Here is a 24,630-nt window from a genome sequence, read left to right as displayed (position 1 = left end):
CATTTTTTAACTCTTCCTGAGATTTCTAGTTTTAGACAAAGTTCAGTTACTGGCTAATATTTGACAAAAAAATCCCTAAACCTTGGCTGGGGAGGATTTATTTCCATAGTCAGAGATATTCAAGCATGCTGCAGGGAAAGAAATATTTGCTAAGTGTAGTATAGTTTGTTTGAAAACCTAGCCACACTTGTCACAATGGGGAGTTGCTGGGGTTTGAAAACATCTGAAAAACTGGATCACGTTTAATGAGAGCTAGAAATCTAGCTTTTTTGAAAATATGGCTCTATCTCCTTTGAAGTAACTTGCTTAGTTTAAAATAAGCATCCAGTGAATTGTAGGGAATTTCTGACTGTCTTTCTCAGCGCTAAAGAAAATGTAGATGCCAGGTGGCACCTCTGTCGCAGCAGGTTATGTACAAAGTGTAAATGATAGCCTGACAGATCCCTAGTCCAAAGTCCTCCTCACAAAAAAACAGGACACTGTAGAATGAAAAATCCTGCTTTTGGGACAGAGGTCAGCTTATTTATCTTTAGAGAGCCAAAGCAAAGTAAACCATAATCAAAAGGGCCTCAGATCTTTGGGCTGCTAACTCCAAACAAGGCTCACAACAAAAACAAACAAAGCAAAAGTACATATGTTTTTTGAAAACCTCTTCAGGGAGTGGAGAGGTGCCCTCTGCACAACATCACACTGGTTGATCTAGTCTGACCTCCTCTGTAACACAGATCATATTATTTCATCTAGTTACTCCTGTACTGGGCACAATGGCATGTGTGTGATGAAAGCATATCTTCCAGAAAGACAGCCAGTTTTGAAAGGGAGTCATCAGGAGATGGAGAATCCACCACCTGCTTTGGTAGTTTGTTCCAGTGGTTAATCAGCCTCATTGTTAAAAAACAAAACAAAACAAAAAAACCTGTGCCTTTCTAATTTGAATTTGCCTGGTTCTAACTTCCAGCCATTAGTTCTTATGATGCCTCTCTCCACTAGATTATGCTCTAGATGCTCCTTAGAAATTAGGAACAGCTGCTCTGCCTTCTTCCCTTGAGCCCCTGAATGAGCTCCTCTGGGTTCTAACATCCCACCTCTCAACTAGAAGCCCTTTTCTTAGGGATGGGAGTGGGGAAACATTTTGGAGTCCTGCAGATGCTGTACCACCCATCATACAGATGGTCAGATAATGAAGATGAAAATACAAATAATCAAATATGCATCAAAAATCTATATATAAGGGCATATTTGTTACTTGGGGCTATATTATCTCCTCAATGCATGCAAACTTCCCACTGTAAGTAATAGGAGTCACACATGCACCAAGTTCTTTACAGTTTTATACTCCATTTCTAGGACTGCTCAAAATATGGAAGCACTGATAAATCTGCACCTTGCAGAAATGTACATTTCTGCTGCCAGTGGTTTGCAATTCTTCATATGATTTGATTTTTGCAAGCATTTTTGGAGAGGTATAGTCCTGTGCTCATGCTGAAGATTCTTGAGAAAATAATAATGATGATCAATAATGATTTTCAGAGCCCAAAAGCGTGCTAAGAATGTCACAGAAACAAGATTCAGTATCTGCCCTGAACAGCTCAAAATTTACATTCAGATATTAGACAGCAAGATCCTGGCTTGCCCTGTGCACTATGTAGGAGAATAAGAGGGCATAAGGTAACTCTTCCCTCTCTGCACAAGCTATCCATACTGCAAGTCACAGCATGAGGTGAGAGCAGCCTCCATGAGGCCACTGCTCACCTTCCCAGTCAGGGAGCAGGCTGGCAACAGGCAGAACTTGGGCACCCCAACAACAGTGGAGCTGGCACTGAGAGAAAAGGAATCTATGCCTGGTATGAAGCTGGCACAGTTTACTTCTCAACTGGAGCAAAGGGAGAAGCAGGGACCAAACTGTGACCTTCGGTGTCACAATGCAGTCCCTACTCTGCTCCTGGGTCGTGCAGCTACATGCTGCCTCTAACTCAGGGCCAGTGCTTAATTTCTGCCAAGAATTGCTGGGGGTGAGCCTCAATATCTGTAGGCTTGGCAGTTCATAGCCCTGACACCTCGCCGCTTGCCGCGTCAGTTATGAAAGTAAAAAAATCTCTATTTTTTGCTCTGAAATGTGTTTTACTTAAAATTCTCAGCACAGTTGTATCCATCAGGGCCACAATCAGGGTGGGACAAGCAGGGCAGCCACCCAGGGCACAAAGCCGGGGTATGTGTGGAAAAATGGGGGGATGAAAAAAACAGTAGGTGGTAGAGCTCTGCAGTGGGACTGGGATCCCATGGGTCCCATTACCATGCCCCACCACCCACTCTGGCAACAGCACTGCCTTCAGAGCTGAGTGGCCAGAGAGCAGTGTCTGCTGGCCGGACATCCAGCTCTGAAGGCAGCGCCGCCACGAGCAGCAACGCAGAAGTAAGGATGGCCTGATAAAGCTCTAACCCCTACCAGTTTTTTTTCGTTCACCCTATTTTTCTGGCCCCTCCCCCCGGCTTTGTTCCCTTGGTGGCTGCCCCGCTGTCCCCACTGTCCCTGCCCTGGTTACAGCCCTAGTAAAATATGTGATTCTAAACATCTAAAACTAGTATGTACAGTAGGCTACTCTTTCAAAAAAACACTGTACGACTGAATGTACGGCAGTATTATTGTCTTTGGTAACTGCACATTCAAAGTCATAAAAAGTTTAAAATTTAATAGTAAAGCATTGCTTGAGCCCCAGCGTCTCTCTCATTACAAGTTAAGAACTGCTCAGGGCCCGTTGTGAATGGACATTCCCACCCAGAGAGAGGATCATAGACCAACAAAGCAGGGGAAGAAGAGAAGCAGAAAAGGGGTCATCAAATAACACTGTGTGGTTACTCACTAAGGAATGTAGACATCTTGATAGTTCTTTCCAAAACAAAGCTAACATATTAAGGAATAATTCTGATATGATTTAAAATTTGTGTTTACTGCAAGAAACTGAAGTGTCTATGCATTTTGCCTACAAAACATTTGTAACAAAATCACCACGCCATACAGAACTGTGATATTTAGGACCCAGGACAGAATTTTTTTTATAGTCTCATATATATTTAAGATGTTTGCGGCCAAATAAAGCCCTGGTTTTAATGAACTTAAAAGCTGTTCTTCCATATATGACACGGTAATTAAAGTGATCCTTAGATTGCACTTGGAAGTAAGAATCTAGTAGATAATTCTCTAGAGCCTAATCTTCAGTCTGACGCCTGAACACCCATGCTGTATGCTGAGTAGCTTCTTCGGGGCTGGGAGGAAGAAATCCTTTAGCCCTACTTCCAAGCTGCAAAGTGGCAGCAGGATTGTTTGACAGGTACTCCTCAGTCTATGAGCTACATACAACCCAGCACTGACTAGGCAGTTGGCAGGCTGTGACCTTAGCTCGCTATTCTATTTGTTGCATCCTCTGTTGTGGCTCATCTTTTATTTGGATTGTAAGCTTTTTGGAGATGTAACCTTCATTTTCTTCTGTGTTTGTACAGCACCAAGCACAAGGAGGCCCTGATCCATGATTGGGGCCCCTATGCACTACCGGAATACAAATAATAAATAGAAAGAGCTAATAGTAAGAGGCACTATCTGCCTCTATATGACTCTCTGTTGACAAGAGGGACCTGCTTCAGGGAGATATACTAAAAAACAGCTCAGGAAAATGCCACCTGATCACAGACTTACCTAGTTACCTACATCTCTCGCCCACTTTAAAGAAACAAATTAGAAGAGGCATGTTCACAGCAAACCTCTGTACCATGCCATGACATCACTACTGCTACTGAGGGAATGTGGCCCTGATTCTGCTCTCAGTTACACAGGTATAGATCAGAGTAACTGCATGGATTTCAGTGTAGTTACATGAGTGCAAGTGAGAACAGAACCACGCCTTATGTCTCTACATCCTCTTCTATCCCCAGCCCAATCCCACACCCACACCAACAAAGACGGTGGGAACAGGGGGATACACCAAAGCAGGGGAAAGGAAGTAACTCCAATGCCACTGTCAGCATATTCTATAGCAATCTACAGCAGGAAGAGCTAATATTGCAGCATTACAGCTGGTTTTGAGAAATGTCATAATAAAAACCAGATGCAAAAATTAATGTAAAATGCACAAACAGGGTTTACAGATTTTAAAGGACTTAGTAAGAGAGGTATATTGGATTGGATTTTTCAGCTTATACTTGGAAAAAAATATTGTCCCTTGGGCTAAAGAAATCCCCTCCAGTAGCCAATAATGCATAATCCTGAAGATATAATGGGTTATACAGACCCAACATTCTGGCCCACCAACTGTTTCCAAAGTTCATAAAAGGGCCAGTGGGTGGAAATGTTGCTCACCCACTTCTCGCATCACTCATGGAGTATACTTAACATTTTTCAGGGAGGCCAAATTGATTTTGTTCCAAACCTGTTTATGCCCTCTCTGCAATTATTTTATGCACCCACAAACATTAGCCCAATTGGATCACTCAGTTAGCTGAACATTCTGACATGTCTTTTTATAAACATGATGTTGGCTGTATGCACTGGAGTATATAACGTATTGTTCCATTGTCACCGGTGGAGGAGGGAGCAGTAAAAATATAATAGTAATTAATACTTGGAGAATGCTTGATAAATTGCCAGTATCCAAGGGCCCAGGGCTGGCTCTAGGTTTTTTGCTGCCCCAAGCAAAAGTCAGTGGGACTTAGGCTCCTAAGTCATTTAAGTACATTTGAAAATGTAACCCTATGTGTATCACTGTCATCTGTGGGATTGATTCAGAACAGCTGAACTGTCTTTCATAGGCCCTATTCAGCTATTCAGTTCCCTTTAGTTTAAAGGAAGGTGACTATACTTTTGGAATAGGAGAAGCTTGGTTCTATCACCTCTCTAGCTTCACATTTCTGAGTGACCAGGGTGCACACTGCAGCAGAGTGGCAATTTAGGGGGCTGGGTATTTCTTGCAATATTGTAGGGAAGTCATTTACAGCATGATGTGCAGAGATACAACAAACATGTGCTTAATATAAGTGTAAAGGTGATTAACATTGTTGTAGACTTGTAAATAGCTTGCAGGACTCCCTTTCTCAATTTTATACACAGTTCAGCAATGTGCATGGTCATCATTATATCCTAACAACGATTCTGCATACCACAAGAGCAAGAAAGCTATTGGACAGTGTGACACTAAGCACCCCTTTATTCAGATCCTGCACACGATTGTAATAATCTTTGTACAGAATATGCTTTGTGAGACATCATTTGAAAACTAATAACTCACTGATCAATAATATTGTTGTGTGAAGTATGTATGTGGTAGGTATTAAGAGTTATGGATATATGCTTGAATTATGACTAAAGTGTGTTTAAACAAGGCACGTCGGGGGAGTTGGTAAACAAATCTGCCTTAAACAAAGAATTGTGTTGATCCTCTGACCAGCCTAATCTTCAGGCGAAGATAATGAAGGTCCATTTTTACATATTAGATAAACAAAGCTATTCAGCCAATAAGTGGGAGAAGAAAGAACATGGAACTTCCTTCACCACCAGACTCCATGTCGTCTTCCTCACAGCTTCAATAAACTTTATTTTGATTGAGGGGTAGCTCTCAGAAGAATCCATGCCAGTCTATAAAGACAGGGGGTCTAAACCTCAAGTGATAAGCAATTGAATCAACTGATTGTATACAATATTACTTATAATTCTTTTCTGAAAGCTAATGACATGCCAGTGATTAATATCATTGTGAAGTGTATGTATTAACACAGTGAGGAAGTATGGATACTTAATGATATTATGTTTTAAAGTCTGTGGCCAAACAGGGAGAAAGATTCCCTAGACAGGAGAGAAGACAGTCATTTATCTGTCTCCTATGCAAATTAAGCATGCTGGAATTAAAACAATGGAAGCCCTATTTACATACAAGGGGGTGGGAAGCCCTCAGGAAGGGAAGAACAGCATGAGGTCATCCTGCCTCTTGAGACAAAGTAATTGAACTGTGGAAGATATAAGCAAACACATGCCATCTTTGGGCATCCATCATTAAATGGATACAAGGCAATAGAACTCTTGCAAACTGAGAAAGATGGATCCACTAATCAAGGGGGGGGGTGTCAGTGTCTCTGAAAACTGAATATAGCTGAGAAAACATCTTAAACAAAGCACTTTTATTTGCTAGATTAAGTTTTAGACATTTAGATGTGTTTTCATTTGTATTTGTTTGTAACCTTTTCTAACTTTATTCCTTTTACTTGGCATCACTTAATCTATGTCCTATTGTTTCATAAATTTGTTTTATTTTTACTATAAACCAAGTCAGTGCTGTGTTTAATGAAACAGTGTATTTACCCCAGTTAAGTTAACAAGCTGGGATGTACTTTTGTGTCTTAGAGGAACAAATTAACCATATTATTTCTCTGAACTGTCCAGAAGAGGGCTGGACATTGCAGAGGACATGGTTTGGGGGGAATTCAGGACTGGGAGTCTGTTGGTGTACTTTGCTAGTTGTAACCAAGGCTGGTGGAAGCCAGAGTGGGGCTGTGGTACTGTAGATAGGCTCCTGGGATCAGAACTGCTGAACTAGAGCTGTTTAGGACACAGGGTGTGACCTGCATCCCTGTTGGCTGGTTCTGAGCATCCCAGGCTGGGAGCTACTGCAATAAAGAACTGTGAGGCATCCAGGGTTGCAGGGTAAGTGGCAACACAACCCTTACTGGTCTGGATTGCCCCAAAGTTCTTGTCACAGACAGGCACTAATTTATCAGTTAAGACCTCCCACCAACTGAATGACATTAGAGAACATAACATGCCTTAGATCTATATGGGAGGAGAGAACTACTGCCAAGAAAGACTTTGTAATAAGAATCTGTTTTCAATTTGGAAACTAATTGTCTGCTTTCCATGGTGTGTGGTTCAATCATCCAGCTGAAATTCTTAGTCTATCGTGAGCCAATTCTGCAAATCCATGTTAGGTTTCATCTGCTGAGAGAAGCAACACAAATGTCTAGTATTTATGATACCCCTATGTAGCCATAGTATGAAGGATTCCCCCCACCCCCATAGCTATTCAATTAACAGTGGGTATAAGAATTGTACAGGCAGCTAAGTTTTCCATTTATGTTCATCTCGGCCAAAGAACCAGCTCCAGTACTAAATCATAAATGACGTACAGAAGTTGCAAGGCAGCGGAGAGCCAACCCCATGATATCTTCAATGAAAATTGGGCACACCCCTGACTATGAAAATCACCTCAGGGCTAGACCTTCTAAATCTATGCCAAACAATGGAAGAATAAAATATATTCAGGGGAATTTTTTTTTTAATAATCTTCCTTTCTACCATACTCAACAGTTAATATATTCTATCCCTGGATGGCTAGTAAATATTGTTGAATCTTCTTCTTTAAGTCTCTCTTAACAAAGGGACGCTAGGGTGACCAGATCACCCAGTCAAATATCGGGACGCGGGGGGGGGGCGGGGGCAGAGGGGGAAAAAATGGCGGCAGAGCAAAAAAAAAAAATCCCCACCCCCGATTCCTCCTCCCTCCGCAAGCGCTGGAGGGAGGCCCGGGAGACTCAGGGGAGCACGGGGCCGGGGTGAGTGTGAGTCCAGCCTGGCCCCGAGCAGGCAGGACTCAGGCGCGGTATCTGGAGGGAGAGTACGGGGTGGTCTGCGGGGCCAGGCAGCGGCTGTTCTCCCCACCTGGGCAGCAGGACTCGGGAGCAGCCACTGCTGCAGCTCCCACTGCCGCGGGGGGAGGAAGCGGCCACTGGCCAAGCTCGGCAGCTGTGGCTCTGGCGCCCACGAACCCCCCGAGCTGCGGGGACCCAGCGCGCACGCTGCGCATACCCAGCCCCTGGCCACTCGCGTCTGGGCTGGCTGCCCAGCTGGTGCAATCCTGCGGGCGGCCTCGGAGTGGGGGCAGCAGGCCCCAGCCCTCCGCATCCCGCTCGGGTCCTGCAGGGGAACGAACGGGACTGGGCTGCCGATGCCTCCGCCACGGGATTGCACCAGCTGGGCAGCCAGCCCAGACGCGACTGGCCAGGGACTGAGCGCAGTGTGCGCGCTGCCCTGCAGCGGGCCCGGGCTCGGGGGGTTCGGGCCCGGGCACCAAAGCCGCAGCCTCCGAGCGCCACGTGCTTGGCCACTTCCTCCCCCCACAGCAGTGGGAGCTGCAGCAGCGGCTGCTCCCGAGTCCCCTGCCCAGGTGGGGAGAACAGCCGCCACCTAGCCCCACGGGCTGCCCCCCTACTCTCCCTCCAGGTACCGCGCCCGAGTCCTGCCTGCTCGGGGCCAGGCCAGACTCACACTCACCCCGGCCCCGCACTCCCCTGAGTCTCCTGGGCATGGCATGCTTGGAAAGAGGCGGGGATTTGGGGAGGGAGACAATGGGGCAGTGAGGGGGCGGGGATGGGGGCGAGGATTTGGGGAAGGATCCAATGGGGGAAGGAGGGGGCGGAGTCGGGGCAGGGGAGGGCGCGAGCCCTTCGGGCTCCGGAGCCTTTGCTTGTTTGTCCAGTGTCCCGACCTAACATTGGTCGGGACGCGGGACAAACAAGCAAATATCGGGACAGTCCCAATAAAATCGGGACGTCTGATCACCCTAAGGGACGCAAACCAGCTAATAGGACTGCTCAGCCATAATCAAGTAAAGTGGTTCAGCATCACAAATGAACTATTTATATGCATTTGTCTTTTTAAGCAAATAACAGATTTCTGGGTTTTGAGGATGTGGACATTTTATGATTAACTATGTTTACCATTAATATTGGTATATTATCTGTAAATTAAAAGTGTAATTGACCTACACATAAGCCCTATAGGCTTTTGTACAGGCATGTAATCCTGTTCTGGGAGTACACTGCTACATAAGAGAACAGGAGAAAGGCACCGCAGCACTTGATGATGTCAGCACTGCCTAAGTCCAGGACACAGACAAGAATTGTAGACAAATCAGCAAGTCCTTCAGGTCTATCCATTCCTCAGGTGGAAAAAGAGGATTTGTCATTCCAGAAAGATGCCAGTCCATCTGAACTACCATATTTACAGTAATCCCTCAGGTTGGGGAAGAGAAGGTCTTTTACATATCCTTATATAAGTGACTCTCTGAAAAATTCCTTTACATTTAGGCCAAATATCCTATTCCTGTTTATATACAAGTATATGTGGTATGTAGCACAGCTTTCAGCTAATCAGAAAGCCAGCACTAGACCCTTTAAGATCCATGCTGGAAATGTTATAGGGGCTCTGGGGGCCCCTGCATCCACTACACACCACTGAGGTAGTAGGCCTTCACAACAGTCTCACCTAGGACATTGTTGTAGGTAAGCAAAGGGAAGGGCCACAGGATCCACAGTCGCACAACCCCAGTGGCCGTAACACCACACACAAATGGTGCAGAGGGACTCTTTGCCACAAGGATTAACAGGGTCCCTACTGAGGCCTCAGCCCCTGAGTCAAGGTTGGCTTTCTATTGTGACCACCCCACTCAAAGCCCCTGTGCACTTTGTAGTCTTATTTATGTCATTTTAGAATTTTTTGTTATTAGTATTTATTTTACTGATTATCTAATTTTATTGCTATAATTAATATTTAAAACATGTTGCTATACTAGACTATTTCTTTTCTATGAAATTATGTTATATGTATTAATGTCCAATTTCAATAAACATACTTGTCAAAATAATCCTATATAGGTGTATCCCAGTTATGATCACACATTCAAGGGTTTACAGGAAAGTCAGCATACAAACTGTACAAAAGCACATTTAATTTCTTCATATCTCTTTTGACTTTAACATAGAATCTCTATATGGCACATCCAGAACCATGCTGTCATTTCAGGAATTACTTTCTGGAATGACCATATAGTATAGCTTGCGCATGCTGTCATCTCCATCAATAGATATTGGCGTGAGTAGCTGAATACCATACAAACCATGCTCCATGATTGTCATTTAGCTCTTGTTCACAGGAACTTTAATATTCATAGATATATTTCTGTCTTCTCTATAGACCTGATCCAAACCCTAATGAAGCCAATAGAAAGATTCCCATTGACTTCAATGGACCAGGATCAGGCCCTGTATGTATGAAATGAGACACCTCCTCTCCTTCAGAACATTCCTCAAAAACACCTATTTTTATAAAGCCTTAGAGTCAATCATTCTCTGTCAGCTTATCTTCTGCATTTGCACCTCATATTTACCATAAGAATCTGCAAGTTTCTCATCACGTGGCCACCTGGGGAAACAGGAATGGATGTTGTTGTTTTAATGAGAGAACAAGAAAGAAAGACTAAAGGAGAAGGAGGTAAAACCCTATCTGAGTTCAGCAGAGTGTGTGTGGTCTATTCTGATGGGGTTATGTCATGTTCTCTGAGGAAACCTGACTGTTGCAATACTTGCCTGTCTCTGAATATTAGCCAAACCTGAACTTAAAATGCATATACCGGTATGTAGAAAATACTTTATTTTGATTTTTTTCATTGCAGAAATGCCAAGAAGGATTTTATCAAACTGCTTCAGGAGATTGTTTCCGTTGTAACTGTAATGGTAATGCAAACAAGTGCCTTGATGGATCTGGAATCTGTGTGGTAAGTCATGTGTGCCATCCTCACCCTCTCTGCTCGTCCCCCATTTCATGGATGCCTTCCATTTCACCATAAACATGAATTATATTTTGATTGACAAGATAAAACCTTAGCAGAGTCTCCTCTCGATCCTGGATAAGTCACCACCTGGATGAAAGCTACTGCAGGTTGTAGTGTTGGTAAATCAAAAGCTGAGACTCTTAGCACCAATAGTCCTAGATCCCAATATACCAGCATAGTGTTATACTGCATTACCAGAGGTGCTTTCTTCTGAATTACATTTAAAAGGTCATGATCACCTGTCATAATTAAAGATCTCCAGGTGCTAGGATCGTTAACCACAATGTCCTGACCAAATTTCACTGAAGGTTTTTACATTCTACCAACCCAAATTATCTCTGTCGTTTCCAAACACAAAATATTCTGACTTCCTGCCCTAAACTGATGTGAAGCATTTGGGTGAGCCACTAAAGAGTTGTCACATTTCATCTCAAAGGTTAAGTGATTCCTAGAGAGAAAATTTTAATCAGTTTATCAACACAGAAAGGGCTTTGGGATCCATTTTGAGAAAAGCATATCAAAGTAAGCTCATTTCAACTCTCCCTTTCACTGTACTGTGTTGTATATCATACAAACAGCTTATGGTTGTATGTGACCTCCGAGTATGTATGTACATGTGTTATCTATAGCAGCTCTACCTAACAATTCACAGCAGCTAGCTTCCTGCTGCTGACTAACGATGATAGGAGCTTGAAATAATACATTGAGGAAAGAACGTGCTTGAATTCCAGTGTAACACTGTAGCCTGCCATATGCTCTGTCTCACTCATTATCGGCTTATATGGAACACTGGGGTTAGTATTAGTAGTGTATCACTTTAGGAACAAAAGCCAAAGCAGCAAAACTGCCATCATTTAACAGACAATCAAAGCAGTAAATATTATAGGAAATTAAAATAGCAAAACTACCAAATACCAACAGAACAGGGGAAGACTTTATATCGTACTGTATTAAAACAATATAGCAAACATCTACTAGTTAGCATAGGGGCTTGTAAGTCAGGATTTCTGGGTTTTATTCCTGGCTCTGCCACTGACTTACTGTGCTACTTTTGGCAATTCACTTAACCCCTCTGTGCCTCAATGTATCTCTCTGTAAAATGGGAAAATAATACCAACTTCCTTCGCTGAGGTGTTGTGAGCCTTAATTTATGTTTGGAAAGTGCTTTGAGATCCACCACTAAAAGATGCTACTGTATATAAATGCAGCTTTTATCGAGTTGGCAGGTTTTACAGTTATATACTGTGACATTCAAGAGGACATGTTTCTTACCATTAATAAGCTAGTGGGAAGAGGATCTTTACAGCATGTTCAGTACGTAGGTAGGATAACTTATTCTGTCTTTGCCCTCAGTTGTATGTTCAGGATTGGAATTACTCACCAGCCCTGTTTTTATTAAGATTGATTGTTTTACTATTTTAATATAGATTAAATGAAAAATATCCTTGATATTGCCAGATATATGTATACATAGGTACTCACACCCTCCCTGCACGTGACTTTTAAACACTAGGATTTGAAGAGGAAGATGAGTAAATAATCAAATAGCAAACAATACAAAAGCCTTGAGGCATTAAATGGCTTTATTGTTTGCTGTTCTTTGTGAAAAGCATGGCAGATGCAAAGGGTAGAAAAGAAACAGATAAAGTGGTTGACATGCTGCAGAGAGTAATCCGGGAACACATGTGTTATTCAACCAATGGGACAATTAGACTCACTGAACTGACCAGCTGCTAGAGAAAAATACTAGGCGCTAACACCTGAAGGATTTCACGTCTTTCAGTACAGCTCAGCCAGCAGACCTTGGGGGAAGGAGGAGAATGGGAAAGTTTAGGCGAAAAAGAGGAGCAAATGGGAGAGGAAAGGGATTTGATAAAAAGGGACAGTAAAAAAGTTTATGGGGAGGGAGGAGAACATAGAGCAGGACAAGAGATGGCCTGAGGGGCTGTTGGGATATTGACACTTGTGAGGCTGTGGGGGTTTGAAGGGGAGAGTTAGGGGAGGCTGGTAGACTTAGAGGAGTGGGAGAAGAAAAAGGAAGGGAGGGAAGAGAGTGATGGGGTCAAGGAGTAGAAGAGCCGTGAGAGTGTTTCAAGAAGGAGAGAAGAATGGATTTTGGGTCAGAGAGGAAGAGACAGTGAGGGGAAAAAACAGAGGACGTTAATGGGAGCCAGGAAACTTGGAGATGAAGAGCCATTAAATAATGGACAAGGCCCTAACAGCATCTGCTAATGACAGCTGCTGTCAAACCTGCAGCAACACAGGAGGAAATCTGGACAAAGACTATGCAGGAAGAGGGAATTTATACCACTGGGATCCTCATAGTGGTGGGGCCTCATGGTATTGTGGGTGCAGGTTTTTGTTCCTCACAAGTTGGTAGGCAAATTACTCCACTGCTACTCAGGTTAGTAAGCATCACACCTGGTAGTAACTGTTTGCAGAATCAGGGTCCTCTGCATCCAAATAGCTTAGTGTAAAAACTGTCTGAAAGGAGCTGACAGAGGAAGAGATTCTGTGAATACATCTGGGCCTTTATTAGTGTTCTTGTTCACCCATTTATAACCAGGTAAGGGAGCCGCTGCTCCAGCTAGCTTCCTGCTTCAAAGAAGTGATAGCAGGAGGGTGGTTTTAGGTTTTATTAATGATGGATTCTAAGTGCACAGTACAATCACAATGGGTCACTGATGTGACTAAGTTTACCCAGATGAATGTCTGAAATGTAACTAAAATCCAGCAAAGTAGCAAAAAGTTTTTAAATTTGTCAAGTCAACTCTCAAAAAAGAATTCTTCAAATAATTGTAAAAATGTAGAAAAGTACAAAGTTTGGGAGTTTTGTGCTTCAAATGGTGAAAGACAACCTAGAAATGATGTTGTCATGTAGCTACAAGTGTTACTACATCATCTCAGAACATAATTATTTGTCTTCTAGGGGAGATAATAACTAATGTCCAAAAACAGAATAATTGGTCTGGGCTATTGTGAAAATGGCGGGGGGTGGGGGGGAAGCTGCACAGAAAAGGATGAATTATAAAGACCAAGTTCAATAAAAATGCTTTAAGAGTTCCATACCATGCAAATCTCAAAAATCAATTTGTTGACAGTGGTCTCCAGTGCATAGAAACCAAATGGAATTTGTATTGACTTCAGCTCTGAATTTGAAATCAATTAAAATTAAAACCTTATTAACGATGCCCCAAAGTGCCATGTTAATATTTTTAATTTCTACAAACATGACATGGTTATTTTAAGGTTCTATTTTTAAATCTCCTTCAACCTTATTTATAAAGTATAAATCAATCCTGTGGAGTTTCTAAAAGCGAACTGAATGTACACAGTCAATAAATCAGCAAACTCATTAGGTACCCAAGGACAAGGAATAATTGCTTATAGAACATTCCTTTTATATATGTTACTGTAAAACTGGTGCATAGATCAATCATTTGATCCTTTAATTAAAACTGGACAGTTGCTCAATCTATTTCTAATATAGAAACACACCCAATTAGAAGAAAAGAAAGCAGTCAGCATTGTCTAAACTGCATTTATGATATACGACAGTATAGATATCACAATAATGCTTCATCTCAAAAAAGTAATTTGTCAGCTGTGTCACCCGCATTGGTAATGCGTCTGCACAAGAGCAGAGAGAGAGACACCCACTCTCAGTGCTGATTTTAGGATATTGCCCTCAACAAATGTCAAAGGCTTCTTGTTTGTGACCTCCTTGGTTCTGACTGAGAGAGGAGACCAGTTTACAGCAGTGCTTTGTACCTTTGTTTTGGTTTACATGTACATATCAGTTGCTACATGTATGAATTTACAGTAGCTGACAATGGCGGGACAGGGTGCAGCTGCAGACAGAGTGAAATTTATTTCACCAGAATAAAGCTCAAGTAATTGGGCTTTATTGCAGATTAAATTGCATGGGATTTGGGGGAGTGACTCTCTCCTTCACCAGCACCCTTTAACCTGATGCTGACCTAGTCATAAGAAACTCCTCCATTGTAAACTGAGACTGGAATTTGCAAAAGCAGATAGTAAAATTGTTATATCCTTGGGGGCAGCCGGTTTAGGAAGAAATCACTTGAGGCCAGACAGCAGACAGCTAACAAAACCACCATTTTATTTACAGACTCAGAGAACTCACCCAGCCGGCTGAAGCTGGCTGAGCTATCCCCTAATAATCTAACTCAGTTACCATAGGAACCAAAAACCATGACAACCAAATACACAACAAAAATGAAAGAATCCTATCCATTCTTCAAATTCCTTTATATTTGATCATGAATTTCTGATGGTTATGGAAGGTCATCTGCTCTGAAATTTTCTGAGTAGCAAATATATCAGAAACAGTCAACCTGCAGCTTGTCAGAAGCAATTTGCTCTTGGTTTAGTATGTGAGTGGATCAGGCTTCTCCCACAATGCTGAAACACAGTAGTGCAACACTGGAGAGAGGAGGCCAGCCAGTGCTGCCTGTAGAGCAGTTTGACAATGACTTCAGCAGAGTAGAGCAGCGGTGGGAGAATTAAGAAGTGGCAAGGAGGAGGCAAGTGGAGAAAAGATATTTTTGAAGTGAGTTGCCAGTGACCTTTCTGAGGATATATTTAGTAATGGAGAGTATACATTAGTCTAGGGTTAGCTCCTTACACAGAGATCATATCAGGCTATGTGGTGCAAAAAGAGCAGAGTCTGGAGATAAAGCTTTGTAGGGGTGCTGATTTGTTGCTAGAAATATTACAACGCTTTGTTTTTTTCTAGGTGCTGTACATTGGATCCACATGCAATTGAGGTGTCTGATGATTAGGGCAGAAAGCATTTAGAGGAACTAGAAAAACAAAATGATCACGGGATGGGAAGCTAGAGTTACTAAGATCCATTTGTCTCTCTTATGGATTCTTTAACAATAGAGCATGTTGTCGTTTGGATGATTTGTACATTTAAATGTTTGGGTTTACAGCTGACTGGAAAGGTTGGAAGGGATTTGGCAGCTCTGCCTTTGAGGATAATATGTTCCACATGATAGCCAAGGCAGATCTGGAGAGTAGCCAATAGATCTCCATCCATCCATCAAGTAATAAAGGAAAGCAACAGGGAATTGGCACAGTTCTGCAGCTTAATAGATACTTCTGGCTTAAAGAATAACCTTGCATCTTACAACTGATCTTTTTCCTTCTGCACAGATGGATTTCATCTGTCCAACAATGAGGGAGACAAAGGCAATACATATCTAGGAGAGGGATTGGTGGAGTGCCTATGGCTCTTTTGATTGCAGGAATAGACCAGTCAGACATGGTCCTTCATCTGATATGGGATGAAGGATCATCATACACTCAGATCTTTGTGTGTGTCACTTTTTTCCCCCTTATACAGAGGCACAGGAGTGCAGTTCTCAAGCATGCGGCCCATAGAGAGTCTGCTCTTCACGGTGAAGGAGCAATAGCATGTCTGTGGCTGGCCACAGCAATGCTTCCTGTTAATTAAGTCTCACAATTTTTAAACCACTCTCATGACATTTTGGGCCTGACCCCTGGTTTTTGAATGCTGGGGACTGGCAATATTCCCTATCCTCATTGTAGGTGGACACAAACACACCAAAATCTTGGGGAAGTTTGGATCTGGATCCAAACATTTTAGCTCAAGCCCATCTCTATAGTTGAATCAGTAAATCTAAAGAATATACATAAATGCATAGCCCTTTCCTCACTTCCGCCATGTTATTTATTTGTTCCCATGCCATTTATCTGTGTTCATAATTGCTACCAGCGTGTCTCTTAGCAAGCAAAATCATTCCTATTACACTCTGTTGAAAATGTTCTTTTAAATTGAGACATCATTATCTGAATTCCTAGTGGCTTGATGCAACTTTCAAATTTTATTGATAACATACTCTTGGTCCTACTGAAATCAGGGGATTTTCTAACATAGAAAAATACACTCAGGCCACTTTGTTGTTGATGAAATGGTGCATGAATGATTACATACTGTAGAGGGTGTCTTCATTTAGAAGCCTTTAGAACCAGGACTTCTGTTATATTTTTCCCCATAATCTTTAAGGGTTGACTTTGGTTTTGTAAAAGCGAAAGATTGTATTAACTTGGCAAAATGCAAAACGTTTGTCTTAGAATTTTAACTTACAGTATTTAAAAAAAAATTAACACCAGTGCTTTAAAAAATTTAATTGCAGTGCATTTATCCATGTAACTTTTCAGCCTTTGTATTCCATGAACTGCACCTGTAAGCCTCTAAGGTCTCTGTCTGCAGAGACAGGCAGCAATTTTGCTTTTAGTTCAGTGCACACTGTCTAGAAGAGTCTCATGGAAAATTTACTTTTCTCTTTCTGGTTTTGCATTTATTTTCTTAATCAAAACTGAAAGCCATCTGTTTGCTCCTTCTGTATGAAAAAAACAAATTAAACACCAATATCAATAGACATGTTTCAATGGTTTTTTTAAAACTTCATTTGAAAGAGAAGTTGGGATTGAAGAGGTTGTAATCAAATACCCCACTGGAGAATTTGTGACCCAACCAGTGCTGGGATACAGCTCTGTATGCATGCAAAGATGTGTGTGCTTATAAACTGGCACCAGGAGTGCTCTTCTCCTCTATGCTTAAAGTGCATTACTACTGTGAAAAGTGACTTCATAAAAGTGCCATCATGGAGCTACATGTCTATTGGCCCTCACAGTTATTTCTCTGTCTGATTTGCTCAGTTTAAAAGAGAGAAGATGTATTTTCTAACTGTAAATGCAGCTTGAGCTGTGAGAGTCAGTTATGATCACCAGGTTCACCTTTCCCTTCAATGGTTTCACAGGTGTAACTTAGTCAACAATTCTGCAGAAGACATACAGGATCTGCATTGATTCTGCAGTGCTATAGAAGCCAAAGACTGTCTTTTTTGCCACTAAAGTAAAAAATATGACCCTGAATATACAAAAGGGTTCAGATCTGTTGAACAAGGCCATGACATTTTTACATAGTCACTTTTCAGAGTAGAGCCACACTTCAGATGTCCCAAGCACTCAACTGATGGGTTTATTAGAGGAGAGAGTGTGCTAACAATCTCCCTTGTGGTAGAAGAGGAACACTGCAGATATGAATATTAACACTGAGTCCCCTGCTTTCTTTCTGTGCTCATCACTGTAGCATCTGAGCCAGGGCCGGCTCCAGACCCCAGCGCGCCAAGCGCGTGCTTGGGGCGGCATGCCGCCGGGAGGGCGGCAGGCGGCTCCGGTGTACCTCCCGCAGGCATGCCTGCGGATGCTCCACCGGAGCCGCGGGACCAGCGGACCCTCCGCAGGCACATCTGCAGGAGGTCCCCCGGAGTCGCGGGACCGGCGACCGCCAGCACACCCCCTGCGGCGTGCCACCATGCTTGGGGCGGCGAAATTCCTAGAGCCGCCCCTGATCTGAGCACCTGGAAAACATCAATGAATTTATCCTCACACTACCCGTATGATGTATGGACAATTGAGGCAGAGGGAGGTTAAGTGTCTTGCTGAGAGTAAAACAGGAAGTCTGTGGCAAAGCCAAGAATTTAATTTAGACCTGATTCCTAGTCTGGTGCCTTAACCACAAGGCCATTCTTCCTCTTTGATTGGAGAATAGACTTTGATTTCCCACTCTCTCATCCCTCTCCTCCAGTCAATCAAAAACACTTCTTCAGTGAATATTGCCAAATTCCACTACTTCTTTAAATTGCACTAGCCTTAAGATCTTCCATTTGCACCCCATATTTCAGCTGTTTCCTCATTTCCTCTTATACCCATTCCTGCTTCCTCTGGTATAACTAAGCTTTTCTCCTCCCCCTCCTGCCATCCCTTATGCTTACAATAACCTTCCATTTAATGTACACCAAGCTCTCTCCTACTCTTCTCTCCAAACACCACTTGTGAAAAGTGGTATATATATATATATATATATATATAAGATATATATATATATATATATAAGTGGTATATATATATATATATATATAAGATCTTCAGGAAAAGTGGTGGTGGTAGGATTTGGGGCTGGGGTGGGGGGTTCTGTTAGTTTGTTATTCAATTTGGTGGGGTTGTTTGTTTTTTGCTTACCATGTTTTACCTGTTGTAAAACTCCATGGTGGAATTATAGCTCTGCACAAATAAATAATGATAATTGCTGCACATTGGAATACTTGGGCTACATATCACTAACTGTGGCTAAAACACGTGCAGCAACTAACTCAAACCATCTCCACCCAGAATCTACAATTATCTGGACTGGGCTTATCAGAACCTGCATCTGCCTGAAGATCAAAGGAAGGAAGACTAAATGGTCAGCCAAATATGCAGTATATTTGTAACTTTCACACAAGTGGCTGGCCTCTCTCTAATGTATAAACAGTAGCTGTCAGAGGAGGCTGGTGACATCTGGATGTGGGTAAATGAAAATGACCTATCAGTGTCCTCATAATCAGTTTATGGCAACAAGTAAAGGTTAATTGTACTGTATCTGAGACAAAGCCTGGCTGAGAATGTCTAATCTGAGATACTGGTACTATTTTTTTGTATTAGACATTTTCTGTCCTTTCATTCCTCTTTTCACAGTCTCCTGGACAAAGAGTGTGGTAAAGTATGAGTTCAAGATGACCTTTCAAATCTACTGCATTGGGTGGGTTCAGAATTAGACAGAATAAGCTCATCCACCCTGAATTTGGTGCTTGTGAAAAGCCAGTGTTGATTGCTCAGGCTAAATCCAATAGTACACCATAGTATATTTGGTGCTATTTCACAAGCACCAAATATACTGCCAACATACTGCTTGGCAGGCACTGCACAAGCTTCCTCTTGCAGCTCTGCTAATGCACCTGAAACCTGACCTGCAACTTCCCTGTTATTCCAGAGATTGCCAGTCACTAACTGCACAGTTATTTTGTGATGTGATTGAATATCTACTGGAGAATATGCTGAGGAGCCAAGATAATTTCTTTTAACACGTGCCAACTTTGAACATTGTTCTCTAGAGGAACAAAGCTATTACACTAACCCAATACACAAAGTAGTTTTTTCCATACAGTATATGTCATGGAGTTGATTCTTCACTGCCTTGCACTTTGTATTGTCATTTACATCTGAATGAAATCAGTGCAAAGTGGATGTAAAACACTACCAATGGTGTACATAAAAATCGGATCTGGGAGCATTTAACACACATCACAAAAATCATTAGGTACAAGGCAGTGGAGAATTGCACCCATCTTCTTTAGGGTATCCCTTTTAAAATAACTCAACTGTAGAGCATGTTTCTCTGGAAAAAAAACACTCTCATGATAACTTCCGGGTACCACCCCGAAATGGAAATGGTATGTTGTAGTTAAAGCATAAGACGCAGGGCCTGGATTCATTAACTCTGTTGTTGTCTCTATGGCATTCACTACCTTGCAATGTGGTCATAGGAAATTCATGTAACCTTTCTGTGCCTCAGTTTGCCCATCTGTAAAATTAGTAATATAATAATACTGACCCTGCCTCACAGGGGTGTGGCAGGGCTGGATTAAAATTGTTGTAAAGTGCTTCGAGATCTTTTGATAAAAGCAGTATACAAGTGCATAGTATTATAATCATAATAAAATAGTTTGGGGTAAATCCTCAGCTACTGTAAGTTGTATTGATTTCAGTTGATCCATGATAATTTACACTGGCTGAGGTATAGCGTATAATGTGTTGTGCAGGGTGAAATTACTTCCGATAAGTGTTGCACAATGGAGATGAAATCACTTCTTGAGAAGATGAGTGAGTTTTTGCTCCATTATTTTGTATTGCATAGAAATGCCACCAGAAAAATAATCTTGAAATTCATGAACTATTTTTTTCGTATCTTAGAAAGAAAGAATATGGCAGTCTCCTTTAAAGGGCAATGTGTAGGGATCAATCTGAATATGTAAATAACCGTTAACATTCAGGCATATTTCATTTCAGGGAAAAAATAAAAAACACCAGCCTATTAATTACCGATAACCTGCAATTTTCCCTGATACTCACTTTCAGTCATCAAGTCCAAAGAATAACCCCTTTCTCTCTCAACAAGCAGGCATCTGTACTCGAATCTATTGGTAATTATATATACACCAGTGGGCAAATTGTACCTTGTTTTGGTGCCAGGCAAGTTCAGCATTCCTTCAGCTTAGACAGACCTGTTCACTACCTGTGAATTCTAGCAACATCTCTGATGATATATAATGCAGAGTTTGTGCTCAGGAGCCTGCACATGTGAATGCTATAGTGATAGCTTTATCCTGTATGCCACTTTGTCAGCACTCCCAGGCAGACCAGTGAATTGTTCCAAATGTTTTCATTGTAATACGCTGCCACTTACAAACACTTTTCATTTAATCCCTCAGTACCTTGAAGGGTTCAGGCCTGGCACCAGTCCTTGTTCTGCTTGGCAGAGTACTTGCCAAAGTCATCTACTAGGCCTGAATTAAGTAGCACCTTCCTTTAACATTTGTCACTCTTTTTTATTGAAGGACTGCCAGAGGAACACCACTGGAAAGCACTGTGAAAAATGTCTGGATGGTTACTTTGGGGACATCGTCAGAGGAGTGCCCACATTCTGCCAGCCCTGCCCTTGCCCATTGCCAATAGTTGCCAAGTATGTAAAACACTTTGTTTTATTTTATTTGTGCTGATCCTTACACTTTCTGTTCTGCATTCATCTTGCAGAGCCAGGCACAATAAACCTTCTTAGACTGGGGATCAGAGAAAGACTGATGCACCTTCAAGCATAGAAAACCAAGAACATTTTCACTTGTTTACACTTATCACCAAATGAAAAGGTGAAAAAAGGGAAAATAACATTTCAAGTCATAGAGTTTAAGGCCAGAAGGGACCACTCGATCATCTCGTCTGACCTCCTGTATATCACAGGCCACCAACATTAAACCCAGCAACTGGAATTTTATTGAAAAGGTGTGAATATTTTTTTCAGTCTCTCCCATTGATTGCTGCATACAGAAATGGGAGAAAATATTTGAACAACTTAGGGCTCTTTCTCTTTTAAATAAGAAAGGTTGTCAGCAGTGTGCTGACTTTTAATAAGCTGAAAGCCAAAGCCAAAGCCATACCTCTTTATACGTAAAATTCCCCATAACATCTGGAAAGCAGAAACTGATCAGGGAAAACCCTAGCACAGTGGTCCCCAAACTGTGGGGCGTGCCGAAGAACATTTGGGGGGGATGAACGGCAGGGTATGGGCCAACCACCCAGCCCAGCTCCGCCCCCAGATGCAGCTCTGCTCCACCCCCCCAGCCTCAGCCCCAGCCCCAGCCCCACTGCACCCTCCTACTCCGCCCGCAGCCCAGCTCTGCTGTAAGTCCCTCTCCGCCCCCAGGCCAGCTCCGCCTCTAGCCCCACCTCCTTCCCCATCCCCAACTCTGCCTTCAACTCCAGCTCCTCTGCTGAGCCACCTGAGCAGTAATGCAGGACGGGGGCACAGACAGATCCCATTTCTGGTAAGTGGGCGGGGCATGACAGGAAACGTGTGGGCACCACTGCCCTAACATAACACAGAACCAAGCAAATGGTAGCTTGGCCTGGTTAATGTAAGCACAGCATCTGATATTTAAATTAATGCACCCAACTTCAGTAGTGGTGCAAGAGGCAGACAGTAACTGTAATTTCAACTAATGCATAGCCTGCTTTTGGATATGAATTTCTGAAGCTTGACAGAAAATACAGGTCCAGGCCAATAAGAGGACATTTACAGCAGTCATTATTCCCTGTGGTTTCAGAGATACCAATTAACGAGAAGATGTGGCTATTAGGGAGCTTTAATAGCACATCAAAGTTATAGCAGAAGAAATCAGCATTCCATTACTTATCACTGTATTCCATCTGAATGGATATCTATGCATATCCCATTACACTGACAGGATGATGTACCTCTAAATATTTCACTGTCGGTCGAAGACCTTTTTAGTGAGCCAGCTATTTTCTCTTTGTTTCCCATTCCACTTTCAACCAGAAGGTTTTAGTCCTTTTCTACACTGAATTTCTTTCCCTTTATTTCATGGTACTTCTTACAGTTGCTATAGGACTGCTCTTTAGCACAACCTCAAAGTGAGAAATTTGCATTTTGTTCAGCTGCTCAGAGGCACGGGCTCAAAATCACAGCTGGGCCCAAGCTCACAGTCCCTCAAAACACTTCCTGACTTTCAGAAGAGCTATAGGACTCTTAGGAAATACAAGGCTGACCCCCAGCTGAAGTAAATCTGTGTAACTCTATATGCACATGAGGACTGCAAGATGAAGAATAGCTATGACTAAAAAAACTACATCCCTGATTGGATTGGAGAGAATGCCCAAGAGAGTGAGGAGAAAGGATGTCCAATTTTTCTTCACAATTGTCTGAGCACCTGCATTTTACTATATTTATGCAAGGCTAGCCAGGTGAATGAGTTCACATGGGAAGTGTATTATTTATTCATGTTTCAGTAACTGAGACAATAGCAAGAACACATAAGCAGAAACAGAACAGTCCAACAGCTCCTTTGTTCAATAAATGAAATTTAATTTTTTTCATATGGCTGTTTGCCACACAACAGCCATTTCAGCTTGCAAGCACAGTTTCCTTTTTTGGAGGACATGATAGCATCCTTATCCTTTTGCATATGTTTTGTCTGTGACACCATAAACTAGAGATGTATTAAAGTTGTGCTGGGAGAACATGGAAATACAAGGCTGACCCCCAGCTGAAGTAAATCAGTGTAACTCTATCGGCTTCACTGAAGCTATACTGATTTATATTAGCTGAAGATCTGGCCCAATCTCCCCCAACTGCCCTTCTTTACTCAGGAGTCCCTTATTTCAAACTTAAATTTATCTCCATTCCATATAAATTTGGTGCTTTACTTTCATTGCTGTAAATTATATTTATGTCAGAAATACAGAAACATGAAACAGAGGTTAACAGAAACATTATTTATTCTAAGGGGATGAATCTTGGCATTTAAGGGCTTGTTTACATGGCAAGTTACTGCACAGCAAGTGAATTTACAGTGCACCAGCTTATCATGTAATAACACCTACCTAGACATTGCTGAAGTGCAGTGATAATCCCAGAATGCAGCTTGGCATATTACACTTTCAAGCAGCAGAATGCTAAGCCCTATGCCAGGATGTTCATTGCACATCCACATAGCAAGGATCCACATAGCAAGTTACTACATGGCAAGCTAGAGTAGATTCACATCTTGACTTGGTGAGCAGTAACTCATTGTGTAGATAAGCCCTACGTTTCTGCCTGAGTAACTGTCTTGTGTCTTTCATTTGGGCTCTTTGGGTGAAACTCTGTCCCTATTAAAATCAATGACAAAACTCCTGTTGACTTCAATGGAGCCAGGATTTCAATGGAGCTGTAAGTATCCTCCCATGTTGGTGCGGTCTTGCTACTAAAGTTTATGAACCTCAGAATTACTAATAGCTGTAAGAGGTGGTCCTGCTTCCACTGAACTCAATGGGAGTGTTAGCTCTGACTTCAGTGGGAGCAGGAGCAAGCCCATGTACTATAATAATCTGTTTTTGCTTTTACCTGTAACATTATTTCCACATCATATATGACAAGGACTTACTAATAAATAATACCAAATTAAATCTGAAGTTTAAGTGCACTATAACCCCTAAATCTACTTTAAACCTAAGCTACAAAACTAAAAAAGTTGTTTTTCTTAGTGTGAGTGATTACAGTGTTACAGAAGCACTTAAATTGCTCTGAAACTTTACTCTCAGGAATTGTTATGCTTATACCCTATGATCTTGACAGTTATTAGTAGGGCTGGCCACCAAACAAGAATTCTCTTTCACAAAATGAAGTTTCACCAGTTATTTTCAATCCAATTTTGAATGAAATGGAGACCTTTCACAAATTAAAAAAAAAGAGAGAGAGAAAGACCCACCTCAGAAGAACAACTAATAGTCCAGTGGTTAGGAAGCTCACCTGAGCTGTGGAAAACCCACGTTCAAG

At 42.1% G+C, this 24,630-nt stretch overlaps 1 protein-coding gene across 2 annotated transcripts in view; it reads left to right on the top strand.

Moving 5' to 3' along the window:
- LAMA4 (laminin subunit alpha 4) overlaps window positions 1-24,630 on the top strand; it is a 139,002-nt gene that overhangs the window by 20,294 nt on the left and 94,078 nt on the right. Inside the window, exons 2-3 of one of the 2 annotated variants that reach the window (XM_045010233.1) lie at window positions 10,488-10,589; window positions 21,137-21,261. In XM_045010233.1, the coding sequence (XP_044866168.1) occupies window positions 10,488-10,589; window positions 21,137-21,261 (227 nt within the window). The remainder of the gene's footprint in view (window positions 1-10,487; window positions 10,590-21,136; window positions 21,262-24,630) is intronic. The other variant, XM_045010234.1, reaches the window with a different exon arrangement.

The sequence above is a fragment of the Mauremys mutica genome, chromosome 3 (assembly GCF_020497125.1).
Source record: "Mauremys mutica isolate MM-2020 ecotype Southern chromosome 3, ASM2049712v1, whole genome shotgun sequence".
NCBI lineage: Eukaryota > Metazoa > Chordata > Testudines > Geoemydidae > Mauremys > Mauremys mutica.
Note: the sequence above shows the minus strand (reverse complement) of the source record. Positions and strands in the feature narration are given on the sequence as shown.